General features: G+C 53.8%; 3 protein-coding genes across 22 annotated transcripts in view; all 3 read right to left on the minus strand.

Moving 5' to 3' along the window:
• GCN1 (GCN1 activator of EIF2AK4) overlaps positions 1 to 247 on the minus strand; it is a 43,124-nt gene extending 42,877 nt beyond the window's left edge. For both annotated transcript variants that reach the window (XM_040576571.1, XM_040576570.1), the window contains exon 1: positions 181 to 247. In XM_040576571.1, the coding sequence (XP_040432505.1) occupies positions 181 to 198 (18 nt within the window). In that variant the 5' untranslated portion in view covers positions 199 to 247. The remainder of the gene's footprint in view (positions 1 to 180) is intronic.
• Positions 248 to 511: 264 nt separating this feature from the next.
• RPLP0 (ribosomal protein lateral stalk subunit P0) lies at positions 512 to 3,895 on the minus strand. The gene is made up of 8 exons (XM_040576596.1): positions 3,648 to 3,895; positions 3,351 to 3,454; positions 3,018 to 3,193; positions 2,838 to 2,925; positions 2,413 to 2,559; positions 1,736 to 1,921; positions 1,150 to 1,290; positions 512 to 715 (listed from the first exon to the last, which is right to left on the minus strand). Exons 2-8 carry the CDS (start codon positions 3,402 to 3,404, stop codon positions 551 to 553), a joined length of 957 nt encoding a protein of 318 aa, XP_040432530.1. The 5' UTR covers positions 3,405 to 3,454; positions 3,648 to 3,895; the 3' UTR covers positions 512 to 550.
• Positions 3,896 to 4,822: 927 nt separating this feature from the next.
• PXN (paxillin) overlaps positions 4,823 to 27,089 on the minus strand; it is a 48,856-nt gene continuing 26,589 nt past the window's right edge. For 16 of the 19 annotated variants that reach the window (XM_040576574.1, XM_040576575.1, XM_040576578.1 and 13 more), the window contains 10 exons: positions 23,927 to 24,153; positions 23,334 to 23,449; positions 21,268 to 21,407; positions 20,698 to 20,899; positions 20,051 to 20,186; positions 9,688 to 9,858; positions 9,170 to 9,343; positions 8,531 to 8,612; positions 8,012 to 8,160; positions 4,823 to 6,458 (listed from right to left, as the gene is read on the minus strand). In XM_040576574.1, coding sequence (XP_040432508.1) covers positions 6,192 to 6,458; positions 8,012 to 8,160; positions 8,531 to 8,612; positions 9,170 to 9,343; positions 9,688 to 9,858; positions 20,051 to 20,186; positions 20,698 to 20,899; positions 21,268 to 21,407; positions 23,334 to 23,449; positions 23,927 to 24,153 — 1,664 coding nt within the window. In that variant the 3' untranslated portion in view covers positions 4,823 to 6,191. The other 3 variants (XM_040576581.1, XM_040576585.1, XM_040576590.1) reach the window with 3 other exon arrangements.

Genomic DNA, 27,089 nt, shown 5'->3' on the forward strand with positions numbered 1-27,089 from the left:
GGAAGGGGCCCGGCCCCCAGCGCCGCAGCCGCCGGGCCTCGCCGCCCGGCCCCGCTCCGAGGCCCAGCGGGGGCTCGGGGCTCAGCCCCGGCGTCCCCCCGCGGGAAGGGCCGGGGGGAGCGGCGCGGAGCCGCCCGGGGCCGGGCCGGGGCGGGCGGGGCGGGCGCGGCCCGCACTCACCTGCGTGTCGGCCGCCATGGCGCCGCTGTGCCCCGGAAGGAGACGGCGCTTCCGGGGCGGCCGGCGCACGCGCTGCCGGCGGGCAGGGGGCGTTGCCATGGGGACGGCGCCGCGAGGCGAGCCGAACGCAGCCGGGTGGAGCCGAACGCCGTCGGGTCGGGCCGAACGCAGCCGAAGGGGGCCGAACGCGGCCGAACCCCGCCGAGTCGAGAGGAACCGCTCCGAACCCATCCGAACGCCGGCGCCGAACCCCGCCGAGCCCCTCCGAACCCACCCGAACGGCTCCGAACCCCCCCCCAGCCCCCCCGCAGGCAGGCAGCGGAGGCACACGCAGGGTCCAAGAGCCTTTATTCGCGCCCCGCGCCCGCCGCTAGTCGAAGAGGCCGAAGCCCATGTCCTCGTCCGACTCCTCCGACTCCTCCTTGGCCGCCTCCTTGGCCGGCGCGGCGGCGGTGGCTGCGGCGGGTGCGGCCGTTTCGGCTGCCGCCGGGGCGGCCACCACGAAAGCCGAGGGGTCTGCCAGGAAGGCCTTCACCTGCGGGGGGAGAGAGGGGTAAGGTAACGGGGGGAAGCACCAAGCGCGCCCAGGGGCTGAACCCCGGCTGTGCAGCTCGGCAGGCATTGAATGAGGCGCTTGCCCTAGGGGTGGAGGGCAGGCAGGGCCCAGCTCGCTCCTCCCGTGCCCGCGGGGTCGCCGCGGGGCTGCAGCCCAAGGGCTGCCAGCACCCGGCTGCCCCCTGCACCCAAGTCTCGCAGCCCTGGGCGGGCAGGGCTTCAGGGGACGGGGCTCCTGCCTCCATGCTCATCGCACAGAGCCAAGCGCCCTCCGCAGGACACACGGCTCCGTCCTGCTCGTGCCCAGAGGCAGCTCCGAGTCCCTTCAGGGTAGGCAGCGGGCACGGTGTTTCTGTGCAGTGCTCGCTGCACTTTTAACAAGGCTCTGGGCTGCGGGGCGGACGCTGCCGTTACCTTTTCGGCCAGCGGGAAGGTGTAGTCGGTCTCCACCGCCACGGCCAGGACCCGCTTGTACCCGTTGATGATGGAGTGGGGCACAGAAGCAATGGTCGGGTACCCAATTTGCAGGCAGACGCTGGCAACGTTACGAACGCCCTGTGAGGAGAGAGAGACGTGTTTCTGTGGCGAGAAATAACCGGGACGAGAAACCGTGACAGCACGCCTCTGTGCTGCCAACACAACGCAGGACGGTACACAACGTGCACAAGGAACCTAGCCCCACTGCATTAGACATCAGGATTTAAAAGATTTCAAACGCTCGCTGAAATAGCTTCCAGATTGCACAAACGCTTCACCACCTTTACACACTCACTGATCCCACGCACCCCACTTAATGAACGTCCAGTACGTTTTCCTTTGCTTTGGTCAAAAACACCTACAGAAGGTGCTCTGCGACTGCTTCTCCAGGGCACTCAGACTCTACAGCCTGCGGCAAACACCAGAGCTGACGCTTCGTTCCGGGGCAGCGCCTGCTGCCCGTTTTCCCTCTAGCACGTAGGCGAAGAGCTGAACCTAACGAACACAAGGCTGAGGCACTGACCTCCAGGAAACGCTTGTGCAAGGTATCCTCGGTGATGTCCAGCACTTCAGGATTGTAAATGCTGCCATTGTCAAAGACCTGCTGGATCACCAACCCGAAGGAGAACGGGGAGATGTTCAGCATGTTCAGCAGGGTGGCTTCGCTGGCACCCACTTTGTCTCCAGTCTTGATGAGCTGCACATCGCTCTAAGGGAAGAGGAGGAAAATTAGTGAATGTGCACAAAGAAATTCAGGCCAACCAACGCAGCAGTGACACAAAGGCATGTTTCTAATGGCAACAGATAAAGGAACAGGTGAGCACAGGTAAAATGGGCTCAGAGTTCACCTCTAAAGAGACCTGGACCACACAAGCAAGTGCTGCTCAACCAAGAGATGAGCACCGCCTTGTTTCCCTATGGGTAGCTCGTGAATTCCTCTAGAAGAGCTCAGATCTGACAGAGGAATGTAAATCCCTCTCCCCACCCCACTGCATGCCCGAACCAAGCCCTCAGAAGTTCCAAAGTGAAGCAAGCAGACTGTTCATACAGTACTTCAGCGTGAATGGGATTTTGGATCGTTACACCTCCTGTTCCTCCACATGAACGCTGGATGTAAGGACAACTCCACGCAGTATCGCAGCAAGGGCCCTTCAATCAAGGGAGGGCTTCAACACCACCACCGCCACACTGCTCACTGACCAGAATTTCAATGGTTCCTCTGGAAATCTTCGTGGTGATTCCCAAGGCCTGGAAAAAGGAGGTCTTCTCAGGTCCGAGACCGGTGTTCTGGGCTGGCACAGTCACGTCACAAGGAGCAATCGCACCAGCACGGGCAGCTGCTGGCACCTGGAGAAAGAAGAAACAAGGTACGTCAAAGGAATGCTTACCTCTCAGATCCCCTGCAATGGCATCAACTCCTTCCCAAAATGCTCCTGCATGACAGACATCACCCAGGCACACACGAACGAGACAGCAATGGAAGAGCTACTCAGCTACAGCTGCAGGGGCCTAGTTCCCAATCCCCAAGGACTCCTGATAACCAGGTATCCCCTCTTAAAAGTTCAGTTTCACTTTTCCCTCAATATCACCCAGCTCAGAGATGCAGCGAGGGCTCGTTCCCCTACCTTGTTGGCCAGCAGCATGTCCCGGATCTCAGTCAGATCCTCCTTGGTGAAAACAAAGCCCACGTTCCCACGGATGTGAGGCAGCAGCCTGAAGGAAAGATGACAGCCTTCAGTACCACTCCTCACACATCCCCTCCCAAAGGGAGGACCCAGGAGGCCGTTCAGACACCCGTCACCCACTTTTCCAAGGCAGGGTTGTTCTCCAGGTGCCCGCGGATAGCTTTGCGCATCATGGTGTTCTTCCCCATCAGCACCACGGCCTTCCCGCGCAGCGACATCCGGATTTGCTGCATCTGCTTGGATCCCACGTTGTCCGCTCCCACAACGAAGCATTTCGGGTAATCATCCAGCAGTTGCTGCGGCGAGAACAGCACCGTATAGGCAGAGCCGGCGCAGGGCAGAGCGGCCCGGAGGCCCCGCCGCGCCCCAAAACCCACCCGGCCCGGCCCGGCCCCGCTCCCCGACCCCAGGCGGCGCCTCCCGACGGCCGCGCCGGGCCGCAGCGAGACTCACGATGATTTTCATGAAGTAGTTGGACTTCCACGTAGCCCTGTCTTCCCTGGGCATCGCGGCGGTGCTCCAAGGATCGCCCGGCGGGTTTAAAGACGAGCTGAGGCCTGCGGGGGACGGGCGCGGGTGAGGCGGCTCCGCTCGGCGCCCTGCCCGCCTCCCACTCCCGCTCCTCCTCCCCGGGGCCCTCAGGGGCCCTCAGGACCCCCCAGGGCCTCCCCGGACCCCTCAGGACCACCCCCAGGACCCCCTCAGGGCTCCCCAAGGCCCCCCTCGGCCCCCCCCGCCCCGCGCTCCTACCTCCACGAGGGCTCCGGGAAAGAAAGGCCGGAGGGCGGGCCCGCCTCCTTTTATACCGCGGCCCGCGTCCAATCGCGGCGAGCCACGGGCGGACTCCGCCTCACCCCATTGGTCGGCCGCCAGCCGTGGCGGAGCGGCCGCGCTGGTTGGGCGGCGCGCCTGTCGCTCACGGGAGCGGCGGGGCGGGGTTCGCGCCCCCCGGTGGCCGGAGGAGAAGCCGGCGGGGAAGCCACGCCCCCTGAAGGCAAGCCACGCCCCCACCGTAACCGCGCAGCGCAGGAAGACCTCGGATGGCCCCACCCCCGTGGTTGAGGCCACGCCCCTCTGGTTGAAGCCACGCCCCCGGGCTGAGGCCACGCCCCCCGCCCGCCCGCCGCTGACCCCGGCGCCCCACCGCCCAGCCGGGCACACCGGGGCGGGGCCGGGCAGGGAGCGGGCTGAGCGCCCGCAGCAGCGCAGGGCCTGCATCCCCCACCCTTCCTCCCCCCCAGGGTGCAGGCAGGGGGCTGGGGAAATGAGAAGCGGGGGCTCCCGGCTCCCCCGCCCCGCAGCATCGCCCCACGGCTCCCCGCGAGCTCCCGGAGGCGAGGCGACCCCCGGCCAGCAGGTCACAGCTTATAGCGACACTCAAAGCCCGCGCCTAGGTGACCCAGGCGCTCACAGCCCACCCGCCTGGGCGCATTAAAGAATAAAATAAAAGGGGGAAAAAAAATAATAAAAGAAAATAAAATGAAAAAAAAGTAAAATGAAAGTAAAATGAAAAATAAAATGAAAAAAAATAAAATGAAAAAATGAAAAAAATGATAAAAGAAAATGAAAAAAATGATAAAATGATAAAATGATAAAATAAAATGAAAAAATGATAAAATAAAATGAAAAAAATGATGAAATAAAATGAAAAAAGATGAAATAAAATAAAAAAAAAAATAAAAAAGAAATAAAATAAAAAATGAAATAAAAAAATGAAATAAAATGAAAAAAATGAAAATGAAAAAAATGAAAATGAAAAAATGAAAAAATGAAATGAAAAATATGAAATGAAATGAAAAATATGAAATAAAATGAAAAAAATGAAATAAAAATAAAATAAAATAAAAATAAAATAAAATAAAGGTGATGGTCCCTGCCCCCGGCCGCAGCCCGCCCCCCCCCCGAAAGAAGCAGGCGAGGGCAGGTCGGTTTAACACAGCGTCGAGGTTACAAAGGCAGGCGGGCAGCCCCGCGGGCACGCTGCCTGGAACAGCACAGCTCGAGATATAAAAGGCGCTTTCTTAAAATCACTTCAAAACCAATTTCCGTATAAGAGGATTAAAAGCAAATTAGATATGAATTCAAAATCAGTGTAGAAATCTTATCAAAGGCAGGATACAGTATTCATTTCGATAGTAAAACCAAGTGTGCCTCACACACCCGACCCCGGGGACTTGTTATGCCGGTAACAGGCAGTACAAAAGGTTATTGCTCTAGCATCTCTCCGTGGAACACGTTTAACAGGAGCGCAGAAAGGAAATACCGAGGGCTGACAGGTCTCGTTAGCAAAGAGAGGAAGGAGAAAGCATACAAAGGGTGGATTTTTTTTTTTTTCCCTGGCTTCTTAAACCCCTCCGCTTCTCCCCGACCTTGCGACAAGCGCAGGGCCTGGTAGGTGGGAGAGCTTCAGGCCAGATAAACGCACGCACACCACAGGCACTCGTGACGGGGATGGGTGATGAAGGCTGTCCCTAACCTCCCTGCTCCTAAAGAAGGGACGATGCCACCACTGCCTCTCTCCTGGGAGCAGCAGGCGAGGGGAGTGGGTGCTGAGGGAGGTGCCTGGCCCCGCACGTCACCCTAGGGGCGCTCAGCGGCACGGAGGGATGGTCAGGGCTTGGAGAGGGCAGGGAATAACCAACTAGGGGAAAAGAAAAAAAAAAAACACAGTAATACCTTGATTCCTCTTCAAACAAACAACAAAAAAAAAGTGGTATCAACTCCTTACAGTGTAATGGAACTGGAGAGACCCTTGCAGGGTCCTGGCTGCCTGCGCTGAGGCTCCTGGTAAGCCAGGCGTGCCCGCGGCCCCAGGGAGCGGAGGCAGGGTGGTGCTGAGCTCGCAGGGTGCCCTCGCTGTGCTACCGCTCGGGCTGCGCTTAGGAGCCTCAGAGAGGTGTCAGGACAGAGGGCTGCGTTGCCCGCCAGTGTCAGGGTGTGCTCAGAGCGCTGACACGGGCTGAAACGTACTGGCTAAGGCTCCTGCTGCCAGGAGGGGGCTGAGGAGAAGCTCCCTGGTGGAGCCCTCGGGCTAAGCTCAGCTGTCAGTCACACCCAGCCGCACACAGGGACCAGGGGACTCGCCTCTCTCTGCTGAGACACAGCAAGGGCATTTCCAGTTTAATGGTCCGTCTCTGGAGCTGCTGCCTCCTGGCAGCAGCAGCAAGCACTACCACCCACCCCCCACCCGCCCTCTCCCCTGCCTGGGAAGGTTTCGAAATCACAGTAACGTTCAGAGAGACAGAACTGCCCGGGGGGAGGCAGAAAGATGCTTAGCTCCCAGCTAGGACGCCTCTAACAGAAGAGTTTGAGAAAGCAGTTCTGACAGTAGGGCTTGTCGTTCTGTTCTTTGAAGGTTCCTTTGTTGAGCTGCTTGAGGCAGAAGGCACAGACAAAGTGTTCGGGGTGAAATTTCTTGCCCATAGCAGTGATGCAGCGTCCTGTGATAGGCTTCTGGCACCCAGAGCACAGCGAGCCACGACGCTCGTGGTAATGCACCTCGCAGTAGGGCTGCCCGTCGTGCTCGAAGAAGCTGCCGTTGATGAACGGTGTGAAACATTCCTGCAGGGGGAGAAAGCACAAGGGGACAGAGTCAGTAACAAGCCGGGGATGTGGGAGGCTCCACAAATCTCCTCCACTCCGTGGCACGAGCTCTCAACATCATCCTGCTGTCCACAGAACCGAAGTCTGTCCATCAGGAAGAGTTTCCAAGGAAAGGCTGACGGACAGAGCCAGAAGGAAGGGAAATAACCACAGCCCTTTCCAGCTGGCTTCTCTCACACAAAGAAAATAGGAGTTACCAGATGCGTTCAGCCAGGACGAAGAATGTTGCTCCTTCCCTCAAGACAGGAAACAGAGTAGAGCACCTTCCCCTTTTCTCCTAATCTCACTCTGGCTTCCCCACAATAGGAGGCGGAAGGCAGGGACCAACAAAGGCTTTCCTACAGCGAAACCTAACGAACGTGGCACTAGGTCCAGCTGGGAAAACAAGGCACAATTCCTACTTACAAGTGCTCTCTGGAATGGCTGGCATGACGGAGGTACGCTTTGTGTAGGATTTGGATTCCACCCTGAAATACCTCCACCAGGCACACGCGCATCCCTACTGGGAGAAACCCTTGTTTTTTCCACAGTGCTAATGATTTTGCATAGACGAGGACACACCCGCCATGTGCCTGTTGGAGTCCAGTACTCGTCATCGCCCTCAGTACCAGGCAGCTGAGAACGTGACAGCAGAACCTGCGGCAGAAGCCCCCATCCTCCCTGCAAGGCCGGGGAGATTCCCCTCCTCGTGCAAGCAGTGAACTGAGGCGATGGCCCGGGAGGGGAGATGAACATCCTGCCGCGTGGACTGAACGTGGCAGCAGGAAGGCCCACTGAAGCCAGATCTCCGTAACCCTGGTGCTGCTCAGCCCAGGCACCTTCCTCATCCCCTGGATCACGTGGGATCACACGCAGCCGGACCTGTGTGCACAGCATCCAGCATGCAGGGCCACCAGCGGCTCGACGCTCCACGCTGGGTCACAGTCACACCACGAACCTGCAGCTCGCGATTCTGCTGCTCAGTCTGGTCTCTGCCTTTCTTTCCCACTGTAGGAAAGCCTGGCTTGTATTTGCTCATCTCTTGGGGCCTGTAAGAGTTAATATTCACAAGGCACTTTGAAAGAGCGCCAAGCATTTAATCTGCAGTATTCCTGTTTATTATGCCTGCTGCATGGAGCCTGCCGCTACTTCACTGCCTTGCCTGAACAAGGTCAGTCTCATTAGTTTACATTGTCAGATGGAGCATGGGAGGAAGAGCCTCAAAATCTGATTGCTGAGGCAAGTGCTCAGAGAGAAGCTTAGCTTATAATTGTTTAAGGCCACAGAAAATGCCTCTGTTTATCTGTGAGCTGCTGCAGAAGCCCATAACTGCAGGAACAGAAAGAGCAAAGCAGCTAGAAAGTTTCTTGTAAACCGGGAAAGGAACAAGAAGGTGCTTGGTGTTGACGTGTTTTTATCTGGCTGTCCTTCATGACCCCACAGACACATTTTGCTTGATAAGGGACCAGAGGCCCGCAGGGTGGAAATGACAGGGGTCATAGAGCAGCCCCAAAGGACCTTGGGCTTCTTACCCGACAGACAAAACATTCAGGGTGCCACAGGGTGTTCAAGGCAGAAATGTAGTTTTCCAGGATAGCCCGGGCACAGCCTCCACACTTGGGAGCAAACATGTCAAAGTAGTCCTTGCGGCAGTAGGCTTTGCCGTCCTTCTCATGAAATCCTGCCAAAGAAGAACAGAGAGCATCAGCTCCTGACCTTCACCTATGGCCAGCCAAGCTCTGGAGAAACCAGCGCGGGTAGGATCATCCTTCCCGCCCCCTCACGCACAGCAGGCAGCTGTTCCTCATTCTGCTGCCCTTCCTGTCCCATGCGCACACATGCACATGCATATTTTTCCTCTCCAGAGACTGAGAGAGAGAGAAAAAATTCCTGGTGGTATCCTTTGTGCATAAACAGCTATTTCCCTTGGAACTTCTGCCTTCAGCAGTTCCCGTCATCTCTCAGGCTGGCCCCTAGTAGCAGCTCTGCCTTACACACTTGTCTGCAGCTCAGGGAAGAGATTGTTTTCCCCTTGCATAAACCAGTAATACCTTCAGGTCCAAAGAAAGCTCCACACTGGGCACAAAAGAAGTGTTCAGGGTGCCATGTTCTGTCCAAAGCCGTCACCACTTTCTGTTCAGAAGAAACAAAGTACAATCATGTTAATCATGGGTTCAGCTTGGAGGTGAACAAGGGGGCACTGGGTGGAAGAACACATTAATGTTGGTGCTGACAAGTGCGTGCATTAAAATAGACTGTCCTTTACAGAGCTGAGTCAGTTCTCCTGACTCTGGCTCATTCGGGCTTTCCCCACAGCACACTTTTACCCTAAAAGGATCTTACACACAGCTTCCTCCCTTACACAGGGCCCCGTCCAGCTCTCAGGACTAGCACACTGGTGCCTCTTACTACAGGCTACCAACAGGCAGGAGCTGGGGAATCGTTACCAGAATGACAGAGCCACGTTCTGAGGGATTACAGCCTCAGTGAAGGCAAGAGGGACTAACCCGTCTCATTAATTAAGTTCATTAAGAACTGGACTGGGTCAAGTTGTTTCCCTTTCAGAGCCAGTGCAAAGGAAAAATCGAAGTCCCCAGACAACATCTTTCACCCAGGACGCATGGGTGGAGTTTTTAAACACCGAGGCCTGCGGCACCTCGTGTCAGGGCTCGTAACCCCCCAGAACTCACATCGAGGATCGGCCCGTTGCAGTAGTAGCAGCGAGGAGAGAAGAGGTTGTGATAGTCCTTCTCGCAGTAGGGCTGCCCATCCCGCTCAAAGAAGTTCCGTGAGCCGATCTCCTCCTGGCAGTGGGTGCAGACGAAGTGCTCAGGGTGCCAGGTCTTCCCCATGGCTGTAACTACCTGTTGGGAAGACAGCTTATGAAGGACAACTCTGTCTCGCTCTCCCCTCGACCACATGACAAGTTACCAGCTGGAGGTCAGCAAGAATGACAAGATCTACTACTCAAGTGAGCCCTGGACTGGGGTAGCATGAAAACTGAATTACCTATCATCTCAGGAGAGGGCAGTCCCTCAAGGGCAGGGTAGAGGTCACTGGAGGAGCTTACAGCGTACCTAGCCAGTGGATAAATAGAGTACTTCAGTTTCTCCAGCATCTCCAGTCTCTTCAGCCTCACGAAAAAGCCCTCCCCGTTACGCCCAGCTGCAGCCCAAGCTTCAGCACCGGGGTGGCACCTTCGACCCACCTGCCCAGCGATCGGCTTCTTGCAGGCTCCACAGACGCCCTTGGCAACCGTAGCTACTCCCAGCTTGTTCAGGTCGGACTGGAGACTTCCCAGCATGGTGTCCAGCTGGCTGCCAGGTTTGGGGGTTGTGGACGGCGGGGAGCTGCTGCCAGCTTTCCCCTGCGCCATGAACTGCAGGGAAGAGAAAACAGAGGCTGTAAGGCAAGCGGTGCTGCCCTGACCAGGAAAAGGGCTGCTGTCGCTGCCAGCGGCTCTTCTGCAGAGACAGGAGATTGCTAGGAGACAGCTACAGAAGCTGGTGAGAGCCAGGATCAAGTACGCACAAATTCTGCCCATGCAGAGACTCTGGGATGTGTAACAGCTGAGCTGCGAACTAAGGATCTGCCTTTCCTTTGCTGCACAGAGCAGAAGTTACTAGCAGACCCCAACCAGTCGGTACAGCGCTCTCTAAGCCTCTGCCGAAAATCTCCCTTCACCTCATCAGCTCCTGGCCAGCTGACAAAGCAGAGACGCCATCCGAGGGCCTCTTCCCCTTGACCTCTCTCTGCTCCTATGCTGCTGCTCGCTGTCGTCCTCTCCGACAGAGACCCCTCTCCTCTCCATGCTCCACCTCCCTTTCAGCCAAAGCACCTTCGCTCTTCCCTCCCTCCGTCCGCACCGCTCCTTGCCGAGTCTCCCTCGCCCCATCAGGTGGCTCTCATCCCACGCCTAAGCTGAGCAAGTGGAAGCAGGAAGGAAACAGTCGGAGTTGCCTGGTGTTTACCTACAGAGAGGGCAGTGCCTCCACGGCAGCAGACTGCGGAGGAAACACTGCCACGTCTGTTGGAAATGCGCGCGGGGTGCCGGGGAAGGGGATCGGGGAAGGGGATCGCGGTACTTGTCTCAGAGGCAGGTTCTGGAGCTCACAGCACAAGCAGCTCACAAAGGCTTCCCAAAGAAGGCCAGGGGGAGAAGTTTTACTTAGGTTCATAACTTGGGAACAAAGTATGTGTGCTCTTGGGACACCAAAGCCCCCTTTGCAGGCAAACTGCAACAACGAGGTAGAGATTATCTCAGCTGACTCCGCACTGCGATACCTACTGCCAGGGTTAGAGAGACCCAAAAGAAATCCCTCCCTGAGACGTCGGTCTGGAGCATGTTTTCTCCTACTAAGAGGACAGATTAAACACAGACACAAAATCTGTGCCTGCAAACACCCCCCCAGCCTGCTGCCATCGCAGCCGGGGGGCAGGACATGCTGAAGCACCTCAGAGCCTTGGCAGAGCTTGGCAGAACCACCCCCTCCAGCCCCAGGAGGAGCTCTGTTCCTCGTCCTGCTCCCACTTGCAGTCAGCCAGTTTACCCAGCGGCCAACCCTGTTTTCCACTTGTTTGTACAAAATTTCTCAGGCCATACGTTAATTTTAGCTCCCTGGTGGAGCCTAACGCACAGCTGTCCCCTCCCAGCCACCCCCGCGGCCCCCAGCAGCAGAGCCCAGCCCCAGTGCCCGCAGCCCTCCGCCTCCAGCCGCTGCCGGCTGCCGAGCGGTTACGGCGACTGCCCCACAGCTCAGCACCCCAGGGAGACTTCCCCAGGAGACAGACACAGGCCCCTGCACAACACCAGGCCAGAGTCCTGGGGCAAAGCCAGGGCTTCCTGCACGGCACAGCGGGAGGAAAAGGGCTGGGCGGAGCAGGATCACATCCTCCCTCCCTCACTAGCCAGGGGCTTGTGGCCACCAGGCAGGGCAGGCGCAGAGACCAGTGATAAATGCCACCTGGAGAGATAGGAGATGAATTCAACGCGGAGCAACACCCTCACCTGGGGTGCTCCAGAAGCCACAGGTGACCCCAGTGCAGGCACAATGACCTGGGGACACCACAGCATCTACCTGGCCTGGGGATCCAGCTCACAGACGAGTCCCCACCGAGGAAGGCTTGCCTCCACCTCCTGTTTCCAGTGCCTGCTGTTTAAGGGGACACCCAGCACAGCACCACACAAATCCGTCAAGCAGAGGCCCTTCAAATTCCCGCCCTGCACCCATGAGACCTGCCACCACTCATATTCAGCTAAGAGCTCGAGAAGCAACACGCCACGCTCTACAAAAAGCTACTTTCCCCACACTGGGAGCTGCACGTGCACCCCCCAGAAGGGCACGCCATGCAAAGAGAAAGGAGGTCCTGCCTTCTCGGGGCTGGGGGGGCCCAGGGGTGCTGGAGCAGCCAGCAGACTGGCACTGCCGACGAGGGGAGGAGCAGAGGTCACCTGCAAAGCACAACAGGTCACGATGCAGAGGCTTGCTCACGGCTCAGACCTGTACAAACCCCACGGCACACCGCCGCGCTGCTCACATGTAATTAAGACTTCCCAGCGTCCTGGAGCCGCAGCGCTTCCCTGGCGGGGGGTGCAGAGCACAGCCCTTGATCACACCACCTCCTCCCCAAACCCACTCGCACTGTGGGCAGCTAGCCACACGGACCACCACAGGAAGGGTTGAGATTTTGGTGTCTTTTTTCATCCCTCTCCCTACTTCAAGGACAATTCTGGCAGGGGGAGCTGAGCCTTAGTTTCAGAGCCACCTTTTTCATGTCAGAGGAAAATACAGCCAATGTGATCCCTGCTGTACAAAGGGCAGGCAGGAAGCACACGCACCCCAGCGATTACTGCACAGACGTGCACTTCGCAGTGCCAGACAGGCACTGCTGGGATTGATTTGTTATTACCGACGGCTCTGCTCTCCTGCCACACGGTTCAGCACCAGCCTTTGCCTGAACATCTGCTGAGCTACCAAGCTGGGAGCAGTGGTTAGACTGGACAAGATTCTGCTAAAAAGAAAAAGAAAATAAACAGAAAAGACAAGCCTGCCTGCATCTGTGGGAAGAAAGCCTCATCTTCAGTCTGACAGCCAACAGAAACAACTGTCTTGGTGCTAGGGGTCCAAGGCTGGGGAGAGGAGTGCCCAGGATCTTCAGAAGGAGGGGTGCCCCCAACAGAAAGCTCATGATAATCAGCAGCAGAAGTCTCCCACTGGAAGAGAGGCTGGGGAGCCAAGCTGAAGGAGGAGGAGGAGACTGGACGAGGAGCTGAGGTAGACGGTGGGTGGGAAGGCTGAGGTGGGAGAGGGAGGAGAGGTACGGGGCCAGGGACACGAGGGGGAGCAGCGTTAGCAGGGGCTGTCTTTGCAGCTTCTTTGGAAGGCTGGAGCGGGGGAGAGGCTGAAACAGAGACCGTCCTCCTTGGGGGGTGCGGGGACTCTGGAGGGAAAACCACCTAGAAAGACATGGAGGAAGAAGAAGAGTGAATAAATCCAAAGAGGAACCAACAAGCACCTCCTGCACCAGGAAGGCTGGGAGCGCAGACCAGACGATAACCCAGTCTTTACCGCCCAGTGCTCTCCCCCTTCCTTTTCTGAACCTCCTTGGGTGCGCACCCGAGCACAAACAGGACGTCAGCCTCACTGCCACAGCCACGCACAAGTGGGTAAGAACAGAGGCTGCTGCTTTTTACCTTCTTTATCTAAGGGGAAAAAGCAGCAAAAAAGCAAGGGACAAGGAACTAGAAAACTTGTTTCTCTGTGTCGCTCTGAGGAGGAGCACCATCTTCCACCCAGAACTTCCTGCAGAGGCAGAAAGCAAAGCTTGCCTCCATGCCAGGCCTCTCAGCATGGCTCTCAAATAATCCCCACGTGGATATTTGATATGCGACAGCAGCAGACCCAAACAGATTCCACTACCGGGGCCCTCAGATACTACTCCAATTCTTAAACAGGGAGAACTAGGACCCGAGAGCCAGTTCCCTTTTCAGGTCAGGCAAGGGTGAGCAGAAAGAGCTAGTTCTTCATTTTGTCTTGCTTAGGACACTCAGACTGAATCTGCACCTCCACGCAATGCTGGACAGAGGGACATGCTGGAATTTCCCAAGACATGCCCCTCCTTTCTACCTTCTCTACTTGCTGTCCACCATTCTGCTCTTCTCCCTGGGGTGTGGCAGTGATAACGACCCCCTCTGTCAGCCAGTCATCCTGGCTTTTCCACTCCTCCTGTTCCTCCTGCTTGGCGATGCCCAGTCTGTCCTGCAGCTCTTCAATCAAGTGATCCTGGGACTCTGACTTGTGAAATATCGCAGGACCTAGCTTACGCCTTGGAGAGAGGTCCCGATTCACTGGATGTACATTCGAGGTCTCTTTTGTCCTCTTGATTAAAGACTTAATCTAAATGACAAAGGTAACAGTATCAGCAGAGAAGAGCAAGGTAAGGGCAAGCCTCAAGATGCAACAGCACAAACTCAGGCTATTAGTGACAACCGTGAGCAGAGCAGGAAGAGTGATGACATTTATTCCACAATGCCAAAACTCCTTTTGGCACAGCCCAGAACAGTGACTCAGTGCAAGGAAAAACCCCGTAAGGATAATCACTGCAGCCAAAAATAACTATCTAGAAAAGGAAGGGAAAGATTACCCAGCAGGAAGCCAAGATAGGAGGTGCAGCACGACCGCTCCGCCGAGCATTAAAGAAACCTCGGCATCGCAAGGACACACGGCAGCCTCTCTGTGTCTGCCCTTTACAGGGAGAAGACTCTTGGTCAGAGATGGCTGGTGCACAAAGCGTACTTCCAGGGCTGGAAGGAACACCGACAGGTCTAGCAACAAGACCTAAAAAGGCTCCGCAGAGTGGAGGAGCTGCCATCCCAAGTCGGGAACATCCTCCGGAGGCATGAAACAGCCCTTCAGCTTTTCAGAGGCCATCTGCCTTATTCCAGTTGGGGAATAAAACTCCCCTTCACAGGGCAGTCCCTACAGCCTGCCATGCTCCGTCCTGCTGACCGACATGCAGAGGAGGCCACAGGACAGAGCAGGGGACTCGACACGCCCGTGACATGCAGCTGTCAGTAACGCTGCTCGGCACTGCATGCTGTTAGTGCGGGCGAGCCCAGGCGCTCTCACATCACACACAAACGTTAGTGAGCTGTCAGGTCACGCCTGGACTCATCCTGCTCCTGCATTCATGCGGTGCCTGCCTGGCCTGACGCAGAGATCCTCTCAATGGGTGGTTTGGAGACGTGCAGCTGATCCCATTCGGCTTTCCAAATGTTTTCAGGAGGTTGGGGAGCAACTGCAGAGCTTGTGAACTGCTCGTTTTCCTGCTCTCCTCTGGCTTTGGTCATGTTAGCAGCACCTGCCTTCCTAGGAGTTCTCCCTCTGCTCTGCCTCTTCTGGCCCAGATCAGGACAGCCATCTACTTGGATTTCACGTGGTACTTCAGCTTTTAGCTCCTGTCCTTGCTCCACAACGAATCCCAACTGTTTTTTAGTGTCTGGGAAGACATCCTGCCGATCCAGGGCTGTGACAGAAGGTTCACACACAGGACTCAAAACCTTCTCATGCTTTCCGTGTACTTCTGGCAGATGCTCAGCCAGCTCCAGAGCCCAGAGCTCATCTAAAGCTGTTTCCACACTTCTGCCCTGAGAAGGAAGGGCTGAATTATCCCTGAATGCTCCCTGCTGGCCCGGGTCTTTAGCTATCTGCCCGTTCCCTTGACCATTTATTCCAGTATTTGAAATTGGGACACTTGAGATTTTGGGGTCTGTTCTCTGCTCCTTTTTCTCACTCGCTTTCGCCAACTCCAGGCCTTGTGCCTCCACCTCAGCAGACCTACACAGAAGCTCCACGCTGGAAGCTGGCACGGCCTGGGAAGCCTTTCTAGAAGAGTCAGGCTTTCTGCTCAGCCTAACCAAGCCTGCAGAGGTCAACTGCTCCCCACGAGCAGCAGAAGAGACGCGCGGAGGGGGCACGGGGACCATTTGTGGCAAAGAAGGCATGTGTGGAGGAGCAGCAGAATGCCCTGAAGCAGGCAGAGCTACAACGTGACCGCCTTCCCCAGCGCGGAGGACTGCTGAGGGGGCAGATGTTGGTGCTGCCAAGTCCCCGCTGTGACTCGGAGAAGGGCGTTTGGAAGAGGAAAGCACTGTTAAGCTGTGATGAGAGTCGCTGGAGTCTGCGTCTGCTGAGTTGGGAACCAGTTCTGGGGAGGGCTCAGAAATCAGAGAGATAGTGGAACTAGTCTGCAAGAAAGGAGACAGAAGGAACAAGGAGAAAAAAACATAGAAGAAAGGGGAAAAAAAAAAGCATGGTATACAGCATTGTAACAACTGTGACCTCCAAACCAAGGAGCCATGTCGATCCAGGGTCTTACATCAGAGAACGAAATATCAAAGAGCAGAACTAACGTGACAGTGTGCTGATCTTTGCATGAGATCACAGGATATGAAGCTCTACATCCATCAAGATCCTTTTTCTATGCTGCCCTCCTAAGCAACACCTCGTGTTCACCTACAGCTGTGACAGGGGCACGCGACAGCTGCCGGGAAGCCAGCAACAAACCCAGGAATGTCTGGACTGTGAGTAAAGGTCACATTAGCAACTTACTCACAGCCAGCCATGTAGACTTTACATTTCGAAGCTGAAAAAAGCGATCAATGAACAGAACAAACCCTGACATTCTTTTTCTTGATACACTAACAGCGTGCTGCAGTTGGTTACGTTCATGGCAATGAAAACAAAGCTTCGGGGCAAGCACAGCAAGAACAGATGACATGGGCTTTGTTCTTCCCACATCATTAATCTCACCTTGGACGTGACACGCTGAATCTCAACAAGCCTGGCAGTCGCTCTACGCCCTTGTAAACTCTGCTTTGATTGTGGCCTAAGGGGAACAGGCTAATCTAGCCATCTCCACATTTACATTGTAACAAAATCAGTATTAATTTTAATCCAAAATACACTCTAACAAGAGTGACTGATACCAAGTTTTTGGTTCTCCTTGACTAGAGGGTGTTTTTAAAAAAAAAAAAAAAAAGATCACGGATCCTCCTTTCCCTGTTTCCAGTGGCTCCTGGCTGAGCTCTAGGAGACAAGTTGGCATTTCTCCCTTTCCTTAAAGAAAGGCAATCAGAACAGCGGGTTAGCCAGGCCAACTTCAGGCCAACGCTGTCCTGCCAGTTTTAAAAACCTAGCCTAAGGATTCCCACATCCGACAGCTATCAAGAGCTGCTCTGATTCTTCGCCATGCTTTCCAAAGAAGCTTTAAGAAGTTAGATGCTCACGTTCTCACATAGCAGGGCACACAACTTTCTAAGCCCGTGCACAGTATCTCAGTCTTTACTTACCTTTCTGGGACACTTGCCATGAATTGAAGGCTAAAATTAACCAGAACATGCACAAAATCTGCCAGAAGGTGGAAAAGACGTATCCCTTCAGCTGGCCTAAGCAGCTACCATCCCAAGGGGTCAGGAGATGGCAAGCGCACAAATCTGTGAAGTCACAGCAGTAGCACTACAGGGAGACCACTTGGAACGTGGTAGGGGACCACAATTCATCACAGGTTGCTCCTCATTTCAGGAGCACGGCCAGATGAGAAGAACTAGCAAGTACATTCCTCAGTTAAAATAACAAGTTTGCCAATATTGCCCTCCTCCCTGTATTTATACCCCCCAGATGTACCCATAAAAGCAACCAGTTTTTATGCTAAGGTTCATATTTACTCAGTTTCTAGGCTTTCTAAAATTAAAGCCGGTCATTTTGACAGCAAGACTGTCATTTTGCTCAAAAGCAAGTATTTCCAGCCTATTAAAAACATACTAGCTCCAAATTCAGAGCAAGGTTGCACACACAGCAGTTCACAGCTAAAGGCAAGCACCTCACCACGCAGCAAGCAGGCATCGTATTACACAGGAATGGCAGAGGCTGAAAAACCAAGTGCATTAAGTAATCTCCATGGCCGCTGATGAGCTAGATAACCAAAAATCAAATGGATTCTGTAAGCAAAGAGAATGAGCAACTCATTAAAGTGAGAAAAATGATGATAAAATGTATCAGTCTGTTACAGCAGCTTTTACCCTGGGGTGTGAGGGAAATTAAACATCAGTGCTGCCACCTCTCCCACCCCCATCTGCTGGAACTTGCAGTTGTACCAGCTCCAGCTATTTGCATACTGGACTGGGTTTTTCTGTCCTATTTCTTGCAGCCCCACGCAGGTCTGGCACTCGAACAACAGCCTTTCATCTTCCACTTTTAGGAAAGACTCCACTTCTCTCCCTTCCATCCTGCCACTGGAACAGACCACAAGTCCATTTTTACAGACAAGCTAACACCACTAGTTGGCACAAATACGGGAGGTGAAAACAAACACGAAGGACTGAAAGGAAAATGAAGCAACATGGAGAACAGGAAGAAGGAGAGCAGCTGTTAAAAGCAGCCATGGACAATATTAACAACAGGGAAGTGATCACAGAAACCATGTTGTTGGTGCTTTAGGGGAAGAATATTCATATACAGATGTGCTCAACGCCTTCCAAAAATCCTAATGCTGTGTTTATAGAGCTCAAATCTTAAAATTTTGCTGCATTTCAGTTTGTTCTCAAAGTCCAACCAGAAACTAAGCCAAGAAGGAGGGCAGCATTACAGAAAGCAGCTAGACTGTCATGCAATTTTAATGGAGTTACACAAAGAATCTCAGGCCTTTTCCCAAGACTGCAAAGCATTTGAACACCCACACTCAGAAACGTCCCCTCTTTGTATCTTGAAAAAAAAAAAAGTCAATGCTGAGCAAGGGTATTCCCAGTTGCCAAGAGCTCACCAAGGAGCAAAAGGCTTGTGGCAACAACCACACCCTGAGCTTGTTTCTGAGCCCTGATAAGAACGGCAGGGGCACGAGGCCCTGGCACTCCCACAGCGTGTAGAAGGAGCAAGGCAAGGTATGCTGCCAGCAGCACAGGTGGAAACTCTCCGGCCTCCCAGTTGTGCCATTTTGCGAACAGATTGAACAGATAGCTGTGGATATCCTGCACTCTACCCCAGGACCTAATATGGAGAAAAAAGCAACAGGAAGGTGTCATTGTTTGCAGTTGACTACATACAAACTACAGTAAGTCCAGAGCAAACAGTGAGTAACTCCTTCATTCTCACAAAATCGTGTACACGAGTCACAGACCACAGACTGAACTAAAGCCCAGCAAGTACAGGGCAAGTAAAGTCCCGTGGAGCATGCATGCTCACTGCTGGGTTCTGAGCTCACACGCTTGGTCAAAACTCCGGGTACTGTAGGGATCTCCACGAAATCCACAGCACGCTTTGGAAGTACTCACACGAACGTGGCACAGAGAGAACGACCACCACAAATAACCACAGCAAAGCTGTGTTTGACTGTCCTGTTTACTTCTCACAAAGTGTTGCTCAGCTCTGTCTGCCTCAAACCTAAACTCATGGCAGGAGGAGATGGAGTTCAGCACAGGCGAGAAACACCAAGCATCAGCAGATTCTGCCCTGTGAGTTAGGGACTTGCTTAGGATTACAAAGCAAACTTACACGTACATGTAAGAAAGGCACACCCAATAATGACAACATACAGAATATGTTAGCTATTTGCTTCTCCACCTCAGAATAAATTCAAGCAAATAATTCAGTAAGGCTCTAAGCAAACCAGCTGAAAGTAGAAAGCAAGAACATTTTTGCTATGATTGTGGGTAAACGAAATAGCATGAAAACAAACTCCACAGTTAATCACCTAGCGTCAGAACAATAGCATACCTCTATGAATAAGAAATCTCTGCGTTTATAAGTCATCCAAGGACATATGCCAAAAACTTCATGTATCAAGATGACCACAGGCAAGTTACTCCCCTGCTTCTCCTATTATGGGATTTTCTATGTGCCACTCACGACTGAAGCACCGGTAGCGGTTCCGTTGCGATACAACTGGTTGACTTGTAAACACAATTCTGAATACTGTTTGCCATCCTCCACTCCCCAGGAAGCCCAATCTTTAACCCTACTTTGAGCTGAACAAGTGACATTGTTTTAAGACGGGAACCTTTGAAGCCTCCAGCTGTTTGATGCAAGGGCTTCGGTGTTCATACCACACGCCTTTAAGCCCCTAACACACCCTCCTCAGGGAAAGCACATCAGGGTAAAAATGCATTCCAGAGGGGGCCATCCCATAGAACAGGAGAGCCTGGTCTCTGTCAATAAGCAGATGGTGTCCCATGCTCCCCTACTTCTTGTTAAGTTGCAGCACAGCAAAATAATTCACCCTGCACTGAGCAGTAACTGAGCTCATTATCTTTGCCAAACACAGACAAACTGCAGGATGGAAGGAAAAACAGACCCCAGAACTGCCTTACCCATGCCAGTGATGAGAATTTATAGAAGTCAAGAACCTACAGCAGCACACAAAGTGCAAATACCCCCAGAGGAACTTTCTCCCAGTAAGGATGAGAGGTAAAGAGGCCATTTGGGAGACCAAATAAGGTCAGCAGACGCGGCCAACAGGCAAGAGTGTCTGGACATGGGGAGGGACAAGATGAAGCATAAGTTGTGAAGATGGGGCACCTTAAAGTCGGAGAGGGAGGCCATCAGCTCATCCAGTTCTCGTGTAGCTGAAGAAGCAGATATACGGGTCTGCTGTTGGCTGGCAGTGACGCGCTGGGGGCTGCTCACCTCACCTTGGCTCACAGTGATTGCAGGGCTGACAAGAAAAAAAGAATGCATTTAGGCACGGGGGAGCCCTCCTCGACTGAAAGTCCCACTGTCCCCCCAAAACAAGCACAGCACAGCAAGTTTCATCAGCACAGCCCACCCTGGCCAGCCCTCCCCCCACATCCAACCTCCACACGAAACAGGTCTCCTCTCTCTGCCACGTCTAACACAACTGTAGACGCACATACACCTCAGCCATGAAGGCACGGAATACAACCAAACATTTCTTTCACCAGACATTTGGGTATTTGTGACCAGCTATACATCCAAGTTCAACATGCTGCTAGTTACATGACACGTTATTTTTTCCATCCAGGAAGAGATGCAGCAGATAGAAGAGCACCAGCATCCTCATATGCCTGTCGAATTTCCCACCCTTCAGACAAATCCCATCTTCTGTCCGCCACTGCCCCGCAGCATCTGTCCCTCCCCTGCCTCACTACTCCCACAAGAGCCCGTCCAGCCCCAGGGAAGCCAGCAGTCCCCAAAACACCACTTACACTGGACTTGGCACTGAGCTCTCCAGCTCATCCAGCAGGCTTTCCACACTGGGACGCACATCCTCAATCCCACGCCCGCCATTCCGCTTTGGTTTTTCTTTTGTAGGGGGTGCAGCCTTCCCTCCCACAGAGCTGCTGCTCTCTGGGATGACATAGTGAGGTCCAGTCACGCCGGGCAGTGATGGGCTTCTGCTGGCCTCGTCTTTAGAAGGGAGGAGCAGAAAAGAGTAGTTCAGACGCATAGATCCATACACACATGCAGATCAGAGGGAGGAGCAACGAGCTGCCCGGAAACCTTGTGGAATTTTCATCTTTGAGGATATTCAGAACTTAAATGCACAAGGATTTGAGCAGCATAATCTAACTTTGAAACTGTGCAGTTAGAGCCAATTTTAAAATTGGCCCGAGTTTGAGTATGGTACTGGACCTCAAAAGGTCCCATTCATGCTAAATGAGTCTTTGATCAGGGCTGGGGGCATCTCCCTCAGAAGGGATGTTGGAAGGAGAAAGTAGGCTATTACTTTGGGAAGCAAACTATCTACTAATACCAAACGTCTTGCTACTCCTTACCTGCTGGGAAGCCACTTGGGGGATTATGTTGAACAGCATTCAGTTCCAGGAGAAGCCTGTCCAGTTCTGAGAGGTTGCTGCCCAGAGAGGTGCTGGTCATCGTGGGAGATGGTTCTGCAGACTTCTGCTTGTTTGGGAAACTAAAGACAAAAGGGAAGCACAAAACTTCTACTTCAAGATACAGCAGAAGAATGGAGGGAAATCTGTATTAGGTTGGTAGAGTTTACACGTGTACTGTATTATTTTCAAACTGGGGCTTTTAGATCCGTGGGGAAAGATGTGTGCTTTGTGAAGTGACTATCAACAGAGCTGCTGCTTAGCCACACCTTCAGTTTGCTCAGCCACGTCTTCATTTATCAGTTACAAAGAAATAGCACTGATAGACAGGGGCTTGGATTTTCAGGACCGCGTGCTACACAGCCCTGTAGCAAAGAGTTAACTGTCTGCAGATCCAAGATGCACAGAACAGCAGCAGAACCATTAGCTGGCATACGGGAAAATTACTTGTTTCTGCTGACATCACAGCAAGCAGCAAATAACTCCTCTGAAACAAGGGGATGCAGGGCCAGTACAGACTGGAGAAGAGTCAAAGTACAAATCTCAAGCTAGCAACAAAAAGCCAAAAGCGGCAGGTTACATGGCAACCTTTTGCAGCACACAAGCTCTCTTTTTAAGTCCTCAAACCTTTAATCTGGGGAATTGTAACCAATTTATAAGGAAGTAATTTGAAAGCATTTTCCACCACATTAAACATGGGCCTTTAAAGTTTACCTACGCACAAGCATATATAAAGCACTAGCTGTAATTACTGCTTATCCTGTAAGGGTGATCCCACTTAGCTACGCACAATTGCAAGCTGTTTCAAAGCAAAACTGAGGACTCACGCAGTGTTTTTTACAGTAACTACACTGTAATAACAGTCTTCCCATCGTCAATGGCAGGGAAATACTTTTCTCCTAGTTTTACAAACGGACAAATAACTCGTAATGCTCTAGAGGTTCTTATTGCATCAAAATGATGCCTTCCAAATCCAAAAAGGGAATTTCTGTTTCCTGCACACTCCCAGATTCTGCTCAAAGTTAACACAAGACAGGCTTTATCACTCTGACACCTACTGCACCAGCAACAATTATGAAATTCAATAAAGGCAGTTCTTATCTCTCTTCAGACTGAAAACAAAGTCCACAAATGCCGTCTGAGGAGGGCGTACTTCATCCTGGCCCAAGCACACAAGCTGCAATTCAGACCAGAACCAGGCCATGCCAGGCCCTTTTACAGAAGGATTCAGGGCCCTAATTATCTTCATTTTGTACTAATTGCACGCAGCCCTCTGAAAAACTGCAGTTACTGCCTCTGTTGGGCCATCCCTGGTTACGCCTGGCTCTATCCAAAAGCAGTTCTGGTTGCAAGCAACTTTCTGCTCAGTAGGAAGAGCTAGGCATGGTTAGGGCATGACACCAGTGAAACGCCACCATAAAAAGGCACTGGGGACAGAGCGCGTTGCGTGGGGCCAGCAGAGACGAAGTTCTGACTGCCTCTTCCCCTCTCAGCCCCGTGTCAGCAGAACGTGCAGGCCTACCATAGAGGCTGCCCCGCCAACCTCTGAGCTGTCTTTGTGAGTATAAAACAGTAAGTAGTCGGTAGTAGTGACAGGGAAGCTCTAAAGCCATTGTTAGAAAATGTAAATTTACATGAAAATTCAAATCATCGTGCATCCTGCCAGGTGACGGGTAACTGAGTTCCCTGAGGCAACCGACTCAAAGGCCACCCACCTCCTCAAGAACTTTTGGGGCTGGATTTGGCACTTGTCCCTGGATTGTATCCTTCAACCCAATCCAGATCCAGTCCTGTCTGATGGATCCTTAACCTCTCCTACAGCTGAGCAAACTAAAGGCCCACATTAACCCTTGAAGCAGGTACGAAAGGTAACGCAGCCCCTTACAAACAAGGTAACAAAACCCAACACTGGGCAACAGAACATATACAAGGAGCAGAGCGTTTGTTTCCAGTTACAGAAGGCAGCTCGAGCTGTGAGTCAGGCTTCTCTCTTAACAGGGACAAGATACCTGTAGACGTGTTCCTCTTCACTGGCACGAGGAGAAGGAGAGCTGAGCCCGTCCCTAGGAACAGAGGCACTGGAGCTTTTGGCACTAGAGCTGTATATAGGCGACTGGGACTGAGGCTGCGGAAATGAGATTTGCGTTAGAAACAGAGAACGCCACACAAGTACACGCACTGCGCCGCAACCCCACACACCGCAGGAGAAAGCCCAGCAGCACAACAATTGTCTGTTACGCAGCCAAGCCAGCCTCCAGGAGAGGAGCTGCACCAGGGACAACCGCTCCTCACTTGCCTCAGACTTGCCTACGAGTTGCAGATCTGCGCTGGAAACCCCCAGTCTGCAAGACGGATGACTAACACTAATGTCACCACACTACCACTGCTGAAACGACAATGGGTTTTGAGTTCTTCTTCGCCATTTGTTCCGACTGGTTAGCTCTATTAAAAACCTCCACCTCCCCCCATTTCCCCACTCTGTGCTTATCCAACCTCATCCTCACGTCTCGCTATTCCTTCCCCTCATCTGTGTCCCTGAGAGGACTGCAGCAACCAAACACGCAGGCACCTTCCCCATCTCCATGGGCACGTGCTCACTTACTTGCTGGTGGACGTATCTGGATACGTTGGGCTGCCACTGGTCCAAGGGGTCGATCACAGTGCCATTTAGGGCCTCGCTGGAAGGCGGCGGGGGCACTGGAGGCGGCACAGCGATCTCCTGGTACGTGTGGTTTCCAGTTGGATAGGAGTACGGCGTTTCCTCCGTTAGAAACACTGGCCGCTTGGAGATATGTGAGGTGGTGGATTCCAGGTCTGCCAGTAAGGCGTCTGCAGGAAGGAAGAAAAAAAAAGTGAAAATCCTGGACAACAGCTTTTTCTCTTTCGCCTCGTTATTCAGGATGTCCACATCAGAAGGTCTTTGGGAAGAGTTTTCATCTAGGGTGATCTATTAAAGGCACTGTGAAACACTGCTGCAGTTCAGGGCTTCTGGTACAAAGAAAAACATCAAGGGGAACAGAGCAACCAGAAAAAACTCAGTCAGCCTCAGATTTTTGTCTTAAACGGGAAGCCACCCAACACGAAGGACCCGCAGTCTGTCTGCGCCCTGCAGAAGAGCAGCCTAGGAGGAACCTGCCTAGAGACTGACCCGCAACAGGATATTGACACAGGCTAATTACAGGCCCCACATCATCACCGAGTCATTTCACGTGGCCGCAGGCACTGCTTTCTGCAGGAAACAAGATCTCGGGAGGGGTTTTCTCCAGAGTTTCAGGCACTGCAAGAAGCACGCAACTTTCAAATTAGCCCATCGGCGCGGCAGCAGGACTACGTTCTTCGGCTTTCCTAACAAAAATCCCCCTCAGTACATCGCACAAACAGTTAACTGGTTTCCAGAGCCTGCCAGGTAAACGCAGTTTGTTCTCCTGGAAACAATTCTCAGCTCGCTGGGTGGAGCCTGCTCGCAAATTCCTGAAGAGAAGAGAAAAAACCTTCCATCCGCTAAAAACACCGGCGCTGGTGCCAGGCAGAGGAACCCACGTCACAAGGTTAGCACCTCTCGGAAACCTCAGAGCAGGGAAAACACTCCCCCCTCGCCGACGGGACGAGACAACCCACCTCTCTGGGTTTCTCCCCCCACACTCTCCTTTGCCCGTTGTGCGCCCCGCGCTCCTCTGCTGTGACTCTCAGCAAATCCCAGCTCGTGGGGCGTCCGCCCTGTGAGCCACCCTGCGGGGAAACTCCCGCGAGTGACTGCAGGTCTGCACCGTGCACGTTTTCGGCAGAAAGCCCGGCTGGCCGGGTGCCCGCAGGCAGGAGCACACCTCTGCAGGGCTGCTTAGGGAGGAGCCGGCCCGCTAGGGACATGGGTGCCCTCCGGGACAAGGGCATCAGGACACACCTGGCGGCACCCGTGGGAGATGTGCGATTCAGCCAGACGCCAGGAAGAAAACTTTGGGAAACTTTTGGGAGGAGAAGCCCTTGGAAGCCCCCTTACTGGCACCGAACCTCCCTCTACTCGGTGCCAGACCCCGCTGCCTTCGTGCCCTTCAGGTGAGCAGGGCCTGCCTTTCTCCTCCCGTGCACAACAGGCGCCTCGACACTCAGGTTTTGGGGCTGAGGACCACGGCTGGGGACCCAGCCAGGGTCACAGGGGGCTGCAGGGATCCGGAGGCACCCGACAAGCTGCAGGGCACGCTGGCCCTAATGGCAGGCACCTGCCAGCTCCAAGCCCCTTCCGAGCAGAGCAGCCCACAGCAGCCAAGGCACTGGGCAGCCCTTCAGAAAACACGCTCGAGGGTCAAATGGAGGACGGCGTTATCGCGTTACAAGATGAGGAAGGTGCTGCTTTTACACTCACTCTCTTCCACCAACCGAAGCGTCATAAAAGGGAAAAGAGAGAAAAGCAGCAGTCCTGCCCTCAGAGAACATAATGCAGCCAGCAGCAAATTAAATCCTGCGTTAAATTAACTCTGTGCACCAGTCGTTTAGCCAGAAAGACGCTCCAAAGCATTTAAGCCACGGCATCCTCCTAGGGGGACCAAAATACCCCAGAATCGGATTCTCTGACGGGATACAAGCTTGCTGCAGCTGGGGAAAAATGAGTTTAGGCTTCTTTTTAAGCGAAAGAGGGGCTGGTGGACTCCCCAGGGGAAGGCACATACCTCACGGGGACCAAGGAGCCGCGATTCCTTGGAGCGGGCAGGTCCTGCGACGGGAGGTTTGGTGCACACAGCTCCAGAGCAGGGCTACCCAGGAAGGTGGGGTTTGTGCTGCTCCCCGCCAATGGCAGAGGCAAATCAAACTCCACCAGGAAGTAAAAATCCCGTGAGGGCGGACGGTTCCTCCAGCCCTCCAAGGGGGACCCCAAATCTCTTTGCCACCCTCCAGCCCCAGCCCTCGCTGCGGGGCAGACGGACGTAACCATCTCACCGCAAAATTCGCCTCCTCGGGCCAGCACCTCTGCCGAGTGAGCCACTGGACAGAAACCCAAGAAACCCGCTGCTTTTTCCTGAGGGCACAGAGGAGTTCAGCTAAATGGAGCTTTTCACTCCGCCAAGCCTGCAGAAGAGGGGTCTGGAGCTGCCAGGAGCCCCGCGCCCCAGGCTGCGAAGGAGTTAAGGAGAAGACATCGCAGTTAATGATTAACTTCCCCCATGCCCTCCCCCTTCCAGACTTGAGCAAACAAGGCAGAGCGAGGAACAGGAAGCGGAGGGAGGAGAAAAGGCTGGGGAAGGAATCGCTGGCTTACTCCAACTGCCTCAACTTCCCAGCTGGGCCCGAGGCAGGAGCACACGGCCCCAGCAGACGCCAGTTTCCCCACAGCACGGGGCCTTGCCCCATGCCCTTGCTCACGCCAACCCGCCCGGAGCCACCTCGCCACGCCGGGAAGCTCGTCCCCGGCCACGTTCCAAACCAGCCGGGGGGATTAACATCGAGGGGATCAACGTTTTGATGCCCACCCAGCATCATGTCCCAAAGCACCGGGCACTCGTTTGGGATCCGCTCACCTTTATAAGGCTATCGGAACGTAACGGGAGAGAAGGGAAGGGGGCAAAGAAGGGAGTTTTTTTTTTTTTTTTTAATTAGTGGAATAAAGGCCCGTTGCTCCCTTCTGGCTTTCACAAAAGGACCACCGGGACCAGACAGCCCTCACCCGATGAGGTGTAACAAAGGAGCCGTGCCTTGCGCAGCGCCGTCACTGCGGTGCCTGCTCCTTAAATAGAAATACTCAGTTCTTCAGCAGAAATAGTAAAGGCTCTATC

The sequence above is a fragment of the Cygnus olor genome, chromosome 17 (genome assembly GCF_009769625.2).
Source record: "Cygnus olor isolate bCygOlo1 chromosome 17, bCygOlo1.pri.v2, whole genome shotgun sequence".
Classification (NCBI taxonomy): domain Eukaryota; kingdom Metazoa; phylum Chordata; class Aves; order Anseriformes; family Anatidae; genus Cygnus; species Cygnus olor.